The sequence below is a fragment of the Galeopterus variegatus genome, unplaced genomic scaffold, assembly GCF_000696425.1.
Source record: "Galeopterus variegatus unplaced genomic scaffold, G_variegatus-3.0.2 Scaffold6354, whole genome shotgun sequence".
NCBI classification, from domain to species: Eukaryota; Metazoa; Chordata; class Mammalia; order Dermoptera; family Cynocephalidae; genus Galeopterus; species Galeopterus variegatus.
Genome location: NW_007732465.1, coordinates 1 through 9,772, shown reverse-complemented (window position 1 = coordinate 9,772; position 9,772 = coordinate 1). Strand labels below are relative to the sequence as shown.

The following is a 9,772-nucleotide window of genomic DNA, read 5'->3' as shown; positions in this document are numbered from 1 at the left end:
GTTCAATTTAAGAGCTTTTCAAATATATCAAATACTGGGTCAAAATGCAGGTTCACTATGTGAACTTAGGAAATGCAGTCACTCCCAAGCTTTTAGCCTGTTTTTATATCAAACACATGGCACGTAATTCTGTACAACTACAATATCATGTGGTTCAGACTTTTTTTGTTCAGTTGGTTCTTTCTGTCCATTCTTTACTTGAAATATATCTACTGCAGTTAAGAATAAGCAACCACTCCACTTTTACTTTTTCAAGATGCTATTCTCGAAAGCAACGTTTATCCTAAAGTCAGTTTACTTTGTATATTTCTTTAGCTCACGTTTATTGAACCCCAACTAAATGCCAGGTTTTGAACTTAGCACATTCACATATGCTGCCTGATTTTATTTTATTTTTCTCTCTCTGGTGGCATTGATGATAACCACGGGGAATAAGAGCTCAGTCTGTGGACTCAGGGAGAACTGGCTCACAACTTGGCTCTTACAATCACTTGACACTTCCAAGTCTCAGTTTCTTTGCTTAATAATGACATTAAAAACTTACATCTGGGGTGAAAAAGAGAATTCAATTGCCTGAACGCTTAAGGTGTCATAAAATCATTAACTATCTCAATTAATCATTTTAACAACCCAAATCCATGATCGTGATGCCACACTATATACCAGTGTAAAACAAAACAGAATCCTTGTCTCAAACCTTCAATAATCTGACTGGAAATACATACTTAAACACAAATAATAAATATTCATTCAGTACTTACAATATTCCAGGAACTGTGCTTCAAAATATACTTAATAAGAAACTTCCTTATACATTTACATTCAAAATTTGCTAAGTGCATGTTTGTGGTAAAACACAATTAAAATGCATCTCCAATTCCTGCTTTATTCATACTTCCTGCTCTAATAATGCCTAGAGAACAGTGCCTTGCACATAATTAGTGTTAAAAATACATGTTGAATTTTGGTTTTGGATTAGGCTATTTAGTGTAAAATTGGTTGAGAAACCATGTAGCACTGTATGATAATATGACCGACTATTGATATTTGACATAGAAATTACCTAAAATTGAAGAATTGACCTGCGTTACCTCTGCTCTTACTGTATATAAATTAAATCCATGTTATAGAACGTATAAAAGATATATATTTAAAATACAAATATGCAAATTTAGCCTTTTGAATTAAAAGTGAACTTTAAAATTCAGCCTCTTTATGGTGTCAAATCTAATTTTCCTCTCTCTGTCTCTCTTCTCCTCTCCTTCCCTCTTGCTAATGATGAATTTGTACAAATACATTTAAGAATATAAGATGAACACACAAATGTGAATCACTGTGGTAAGAGTCAGGATAGTTGATTCATAAACTCAAAATTTACTGAGCCATAACATAGAAAAAAATAAATAAAATGTATTCCCTTCTAGAAGATAAAAAAGGATCAAAGTAAATTTACTTAGTTTTTATTTATTCTGCAGAAGTTATTGCTTATTCTAGGAATGAGTAAGTGGTCATTTGAAGACAGTATTTTTCTTTCCTTTGTCCATAAAGAGTTGATGATGAATTCAGAAAACCAAGACCATTGAATTGCCCACATTATTTATGATTACGCATATTTCTTCCCTTTCTTGCTTTTCATCAGGTTGGCATGCTGTCTGCTGTGCCACACTTAGTAATGACAATTATTGTGCCCATCGGAGGGCAAATTGCAGATTTTCTAAGAAGCAAGCAAATTCTTTCAACTACCACAGTAAGAAAGATCATGAATTGTGGTGGTAAGTACATAAGTGGCAGTAAGGACATAGTTTGACTTCATTAAGTTTTTTTTAAATTATGAATATTCATGAGATACAAAGCTGATTGTCACCCCTCATGGCATGATGTGAGGGTCAGATTCATACTGGCAGCATACCCATTACCACAAATTGCTTTTGTACCCCGTGTCCCTCACCCAATTATCCCGACCTCCTTCCCCCTCCTCCTTTCCCCCACATTCCACATTGTAGCCCAAGGAATGTTCACTCTCTCTGCAAGACTAACACAAGACTGTGGTCCTTCCTTCCTTCCTTCTTTCTCTCTTAGCTCCCACATATCAGTGAGATTCTGTGGTATTTATCCTTCTGTGCTTTGCTTATTTCACTCAACATAAGTTTATCCAGGTTCATCCATGTTTTTGCAAATGGGAGAATTTCATTCTTTTTTATGGCAGAGTAGTATTCCATGGTGTACATATACCACAGTTACCTTATCCAATCATCCATCAATGGACATTTAGGTTGGTTCCATGTCTTGGCTATTGTACACAGAGCTGAAATGAACATGGGAGTGCAGTTATCCCTTCGACGTGATGATTCCCACTCCTCTTTTGGTATATACCCAAAAGTGGGATTGCTGGATCGTATGGAAGATCTATCTGTGGTTGTTGGAGAAACCTCCATACTGTTTTCCATAGTGGTTGTACTAATTTACAGTCTCACCAGTAGGATAGGAGTGTTCCCTTCTCTCCACAACCTTGCCAGCATTTGTTATTCACTGTATTTTTTATTACAGCCAGTCTAACTGGGGTGAGGTGGTATCTCAATGTAGTTTTAATTCGCATTTCCCTGAAACCTAGTGATGTCGAGCATTTTTTCATGTGCCTGTTGTCTATTTGTATGTCTTCCCTTGAAAAATGTCTATTCAGCTCCTTTGCACATTTTTTTAATTGGGTTTTTTTTTTTTTTTACTATATAATTGCTTGAATTCTATGTATATTCTGGATATTAATCTCTTGTCAGATGCATAGTTATCAAAAATTTTCTCCCACTCTGTAGGTTGTCTTTCACTCTGTTGATTGTTTCCTTTGCTGTGAAGAGGCTTTTTAGTTTGGTATAGTCCCATTTGTTTATATTTTCTTTGGCTGCTTGTGCTTTCAGGCTCATGTTCATAAAGCCTGTGCCCAGACCTAGTTGCTGAAGTGTTTCACGTATATTTTCCCTTAGTAATTTTACAGCTTCAGGTCTTATACTTAAGTCTTTAATCCATTTCGAGTTGATATTAGTGCATGGTAAAAGGTGCATATCTAGTTTTATTCCTCTGCATATGGATATACAGTTTTCCCAGCACCACTTCTTGAAGAGGCAGTCTTTTCCCCAGTGTAGATTTTTGTTGCCTTTGTCCAAAATCAGATGGCTGTAAGCCTGAGGGGTGATTTCTGGGTTCTCAATGCTACTCCACTGGTCTGAATGTCTATTTTTACACCAGAATCATGCTCTTTTGATTACAATAGCTTTGTGGTATAATTTGAAGTCAGGTAGAGTTATGCCTCTGGCTTTACTTTTTTTGCTCAAGATTGCTTTGGCTATTTGGTGTCTTTTGTTTTTTCATATGAAAGGTAAGATTGTTTTTTCCATTTCTGTGAAGAATGTCATTGGTATTTTGATGGGGATTGCATTGAATCTGTAGATTGCTTTGGGTAGTATACACATTTTCACAATGTTATTTCTTCCAATCCAAGAGCATGGCCTATCTTTCCATCTTTTTTTGTCTTCTTTAATTTCTTTCAGAAGTAGTTTGTAGTTCTTACTGTAGAGGGCTTTCACCTCTTAAATTGATCCATAGATACTTTATTTTATTTTTTGTGACAATTGTAAATGGGCTTACTTTATTTCTCTTTCTGTTAGTTTATTATTTGAGTATATAAATGCAACTGATTTGGGGGCATTTATTTGGTATCCTGCAACATTACTGAAGTTATTAACCAACTCTAGGAGTTTTTTGATAGAATCTTTAGGTTTTTCTATATATAGTACCATGTCATCTGCAAATAGAGAGTTTGACTACGTCTTTTCCAATGGATTGCTTTTATTTCTTTCTCTTACCTGATTGCTCTGGCTAGTACCTCCAGTACTATGTTAAATAGAAGTGGTGAGAGTGGGCATCCTTGTCTTGTTCCTGCTCTTAAGGGAAAGGTCTTCAGTTTTTCCCCATTCAGAATGATACTGGCAGTGGGCTTGTCATAAATGGCTTTTATTGTGTTGAGATATTTTCTTTCTATACCTAATTTGTTGAGAGTCTTTGCTGAATTTTGTCAAATGCTTTTTCAGCATCGAGATAATCATACAGTCTTTGTCCTTGAGTTTGTTGATGTGATGTATCACATTTATTAACTTTTGTATGTTGAACCATCCTTGCATCCCTGGGATGAATCCCACTTGATCATAGTGTATAATTTTTTAAATATGTTATGGTATTCTAATTGCTAATATTTTGTTATGGATTGTTGCATCTAGGTCCATCAAGAATATTGGCCTGTAATTTTCTTTTTTTGCTGTTTCTTTATCTGGTTTTGGTATCAGAGTTATGTTGGCTTCATAGAATGGGTTTGGGAGAATAGCTTATGTTTCAATTGCTTGGAATAGTTTGAGGAGAATTGGTATTAACTCCTCTTTAAAAGTATGATAGAATTCAGCTGTAAAACTATCCGGACCCAAACTATTCTTTGTTGGAAGATTGCTAATTTCTGCTTCAATCTCCTTCCTTGTTATTGGTCTGTTCAGGTTTTCTATCTCTTGGTTCAGTCTGGGAAGTTTGCATGTGTCTAGAAACTTATCTGTATCTTCCAGTGTTACACTTCTCCCTGTGTAATGGAAATGCAAAAAGGATTACTCAAAGCACCATGAATGCCATGCGAGGTCTGAAGTGACTGCACTTCAGCAACTCCCCTGTTCAAAGGAGAAAGCTGAATGTGACAGCCCTGATTCAAAGTTAGCTTCTCTTTTTTATTGTAAAGACAAGGAAGTTTCACAAGAAAAATCAGTTGATTCAATCATCAAAGAAAGACATAAAAACAAAGGCACTGTAAAACTATTACCAGCAGTAAAATTTAAAATGTGACATTCCAGAATGCAATTTGTAAAGAGCTAAGTCAATACACCAACAAACAGCTTGCCCTTAGCAAACAGTTTTTTCCCTACAGCAATTTCTTCAGCATATTTAAACAACAATCAAGCAGCTTCCTCAAAATATCTTAAAAACAATCAGTAGGTTAAGTTGCACCAAAGACATCTGCCCTTAGAGCCAGCAATTTTGCTGTGTTACAATTCTTTCTCTACTACAGAGACTTTAGCCCAAGGAAAGTTTTCTGTCTTTCACAAGCTTAACAATTTTATGTGTAATTCTAAAAAGTTAGTCTATACCTGAAACTACAGGGCCTTGGAAGCTAGGCCCTGTAAAGTACATTTGCTTTATAAATGTTAGTATCCTCCACATTCCAGATTTTCATATTTGTTGTTATATAGTTGTTTATAAATAGTATCTAATGATTCCTCATATTTCTGTATCAGTTGTAATGTCTCCCTTTCATTTCTGATTTTTGTTATTTGGGTCTTCTCTCTTCTTTTGTTAGTTAACCTAGCTAATGGTTTGTCTATTTTATTTATCTTCTCGAAAAACCAACTTTTTGTTTTGTTGAATTTTCTATTGTTTTTGGGGTCTCCATTTCATTTAATTCTGTTCTGATCTTAATTATTTCTTTCCATCTACTACCTTTACCCTTGGATTATTGTTGTTTTGCAAGTTCTTTGAGGTGTAGTGTTAGTTCACTTATTTGAAGTCTTTCTGTTCTTTTGATGTAAGCATTTACTGCAATAAATCTGCCTCTTAGTCCTTCTTTTGCAGTATCCCAGAGGTTTTGGTGTGATGTATCTTTATTTTCATTAGTTTCTAGAAATTTTTTGATTTTCTGATTAATTTCTTCTTAGACCCATAGGTCATTCAGGAGCCTATTATTTAGTTTCCATGTATTTGTATAGTTTCAGGAGTTTTGATTATTATTTATTTCCAATTTTAGTCCATCGTGGTCTGAAATCATTGGAATGATTTCAATTTTTTAAATTTTCTGAGACTAGATTTGTGACCTAATTTGTGGTCTATCCTGGAGAATGTTCCGTGAGCTGATGAGAAGAAAGTATATTCTTCAGTTGTTGGGTGAAACGTTCTGTATATATCTGCCAAGTCTAGTTGGGCTAAGATGTAGACTAAATCCTGTGTCTCTTTGTTGACTTGTTGCCTGGAAGATCTATCCCATACTGAGAGAGGGGTGTTCAGATCACCCAGTATCATTGTATTAGGTCCTATTTCTTTCTTTAGGTCTAAGAGTGTTTGCTGTATATATCTGGGTGCTCCAGTATTTAGTGCATACATGTTTATGATTGTTATGTCTTCTAGCTGGATAGTTCCCTTTATCATTATATAATGGCCTTCTTTGTCTTTTTTAATGTTTTTTGGTTTAAAGTCTATTTTGTCTGGTATAAGAATAGCTACTCCTGCTCATTTTTGGTTTCCATTTGCATGGTATATCTTTTTCCATCCCTTCACTTTTAGTCTATTTGTGTCTCTACAGGTGAGGTTGGTCTCTTGAAAACAGCATATACTTGGGTCTAGCTTTTTAATCCAATCAGTCTTGGAAAAAAAGTTTATGTCTTTTGAATAGGGAGTTTAATCCATTCACGTTTAAGGGAGTTATTGACAAGTGTTGCTTAATTCATGTCATTTAATTGCTTCTTGTTTAGATGGTTTGAATATCTTTTGAACATTATTTCCCCTTTTATTTCTCTTCTTCAATGTTAGTTGGAAATTTAAGATGGGATGATTTAGCTTCTTTCTCTTTCTTGCTGGCTTTTTTGTTTTAATGGTGGGTTTTGCTCTTTCTTCTGTATTTGTGATAATGGTCACCTTTATTCAGATTCCTGATGAACGACTCTCTTGAGAATTTCTTGCAGGGCTAGTCATGTGGTGGTGAACTCCCACAACTTTTGTTTGGGAAATACAGTATTTCTCCCTCATTTCTGAAGGAGAGCCTTGCTGGGTAATGAATTCTTGACTGACAATTTTTTCCTTTTGGTATTTTGAATATATCATTCTACTTTCTTCTGACCTGTAGGGATTTGGTTGAGAAGTCTGATGTTAATTTGATGGGGTTCCCCTATGAGTGACCTGACACTTTTCTCTTGCTGCTTTTAGAATTCTCTTTGTCTTTGAGCTTTGCAAAATTAACTATAATGTGTCTTGGGGAGGATCTTTTTGGATTGAATCTGTTTCGGTTTCTTTGAGCTTCCTGGATCTGAAGGTCTGTATCTCACCCTACACCTGGGAAGTTTTCTGTTACTATTTCCTTGAATAGTTTTTCAAAACCTTTTCCTTTCTCCTCCCCTTCAGGAATACTCACAATTTGGATGTTAGAGCACTTGAGGTTGTCTGCTATCTCTCTTAGATTTTCCTCATTATTTTTAATTCTTTTTTTCCTTTTTTATTGTCTGCCTGAGCTATTTCAAAAAGGACATCTTCAAGCTCTGAAATTCTTTCTCCTGCTTGTTCTATCCTGCTGCTCAAGGCTTCAGTTGTGTTTTTTATTTCATTGAGGGAATCTTTCATTTCTAGAAGTTCTGCTATACTCCTTTTTAAGATATTAACCTCTTTGTAGATTTTCTCCATCATATTCTGGATATTTTTTCTTGTTTCATTGTGTTTTTTAATTGAGTCTTTATTTCTTCAAGTATTCCTAAGATCATTGTTTGGAATTATTTTTCAGACATATCAAGGATTCCCTGTTCCATGAAGTTTGACTTTGGAGCATTACTATATTCTTTCAGTGGTGTCATTTCTTCTTGTTTATTTGTAGTTCTAGTATTTTTTTGTAGTTGTTGATGTTTGGTCATTTGGTAGAGGGTTTGCTTCTTCTATTGCACTGAGGTTTGCTGTGGAGTGGCCCTGGATGATACTGTGGTGGTGAATTGTCTTTGCTTTACAGTAGATATGAGGGTGGTTATGTTAAATCACCTTGGGTCCTGTTCCAGAATCTGTGGTTGTAGAATGAGACCCTAGTGGTATGCAGTTCTGCTGGGCTCTCGTGGCACTCCCCTCCCAGTCCATGGAGTAGGGGGTGGGTTGCCTCTGCTGTGCAGTTCTCCTGGACTCACCTCTGTTTATTAACTTTGATTTATATGAGTGAATAACTTTTTTATACATATCAAATTACTTAGTTTTAGTTAAATTTGTACATTCATTCTTCATTTAACAGTATTTTCTTATCTTACTTCAAACTTCCTGTAACTTTTAGTTCTCAATAACTGCATAATAATGTCATTTATATTTCTTTTAATTGACTTAACCCTTCCCAGGATTGAAACTTTAGATTGTTTTGGATGTTTTTTATTAAAATGCAAGGAATGATTCAGTAATCTCTGGCATAAATTACTACTACTATTAATTTTTTAAAAGATAACTCTCTGAAGTAGAATTTCTAAGACAATAAATATGAGCACTTTTAACAGTTTATCCTCATTGGTAAATTTACATGAATTTCTGAATAATTTCCATGTGTTTGCTTCCAAAGGTTTTGGCATGGAAGCCACACTGCTTCTGGTTGTTGGCTATTCTCATACTAGAGGTGTAGCTATCTCATTCTTGGTACTTGCAGTGGGATTCAGCGGATTTGCTATATCTGGTAAAACACAATTTTTTTTCTTTGTACTTATGACATCATGATTTTGGGTGATGATAAAAGTTATATATATATATATATACACACACACACACACACACACACACACACACACACATATGTGTGTATCTTTATATATATATATATATATATATATATATATATATATATATATATATATATATATATATATATATATATATATATATATATATATATATATATATATATATATATATATATATATATATATATATATATATATATATATATATATATATATATATATATATATATATATATATATATATATATATATATATATATATATATATATATATATATATATATATATATATATATATATATATATATATATATATATATATATATATATATATATATATATATATATATATATATATATATATATATATATATATATATATATATATATATATATATATATATATATATATATATATATATATACACACACACACACACACACATATGTGTGTATCTTTATATATATATATATATTATATTAAAGTAGATTCTTCCCTCTTCAATATTTTGAATATTACTCAACATATTAACAATAGAAAATAAAAATAATAAAACATTTAGAAAACATTATTTGGATTTGTTGCTACCTACTTTTCCCTCTGCTTATTTTTGTTCTTGTTGTTAAGAGAACATTTCCTCCTCATTGTGGAGTGAGCATCACCTATTAAGTATTGTATGGAAAATTGTACCTCATTCAATTCCCATTATACCCCTGAGCTAAATAACCAAGAAGCAATTATTAGTAGTTATTAAGCATATGCTGTGTACCCAGTATCTTTTAAGGAGCTGTGGTGTGATGTTCTGTAACTATTTACTCTTCTAAGAGGCTCAGGATTCCTTGAGTCAAAACTTATATGTGTATTTCAGGTTTCAATGTTAATCACTTGGATATTGCTCCAAGATATGCCAGTATTTTAATGGGCATTTCGAATGGTGTCGGCACATTGTCAGGAATGGTTTGCCCTATCATTGTTGGTGCAATGACAAAGAATAAGGTAAGATGGAGTAAAACAGATGTTGAGCTGTAGAAGATTCTCTCTCATGGTTGGAAAAGAGTCACTATGTTTTCCTTGGCATTTTCTTTCTGGTCCAGTAACCACATGTCTGAGCAGGAAAGGTAATTAAGGCTCAGAAGAAAACACCTCTCTAGGAACTTCGAAAGAGTCCATTTCTTCAACCAATAAGCAACATGCTTCTCAACACCTTTTAATATTTCTGATATCC

The 9,772-nt window shown here is 33.7% G+C and overlaps 1 protein-coding gene across 1 annotated transcript in view; it reads left to right on the top strand.

Annotated features, from left to right (window-relative positions):
• Nucleotides 1-9,543, top strand: part of SLC17A6 (solute carrier family 17 (vesicular glutamate transporter), member 6) — a gene marked incomplete at its 3' end in the record, with an annotated part of 47,287 nt that extends 37,744 nt beyond the window's left edge. Inside the window, exons 9-11 of the mRNA XM_008590768.1 lie at nt 1,640-1,772; nt 8,372-8,482; nt 9,416-9,543. Coding sequence (XP_008588990.1) covers nt 1,640-1,772; nt 8,372-8,482; nt 9,416-9,543 — 372 coding nt within the window. The remainder of the gene's footprint in view (nt 1-1,639; nt 1,773-8,371; nt 8,483-9,415) is intronic.
• Nucleotides 9,544-9,772: the final 229 nt, after the last annotated feature.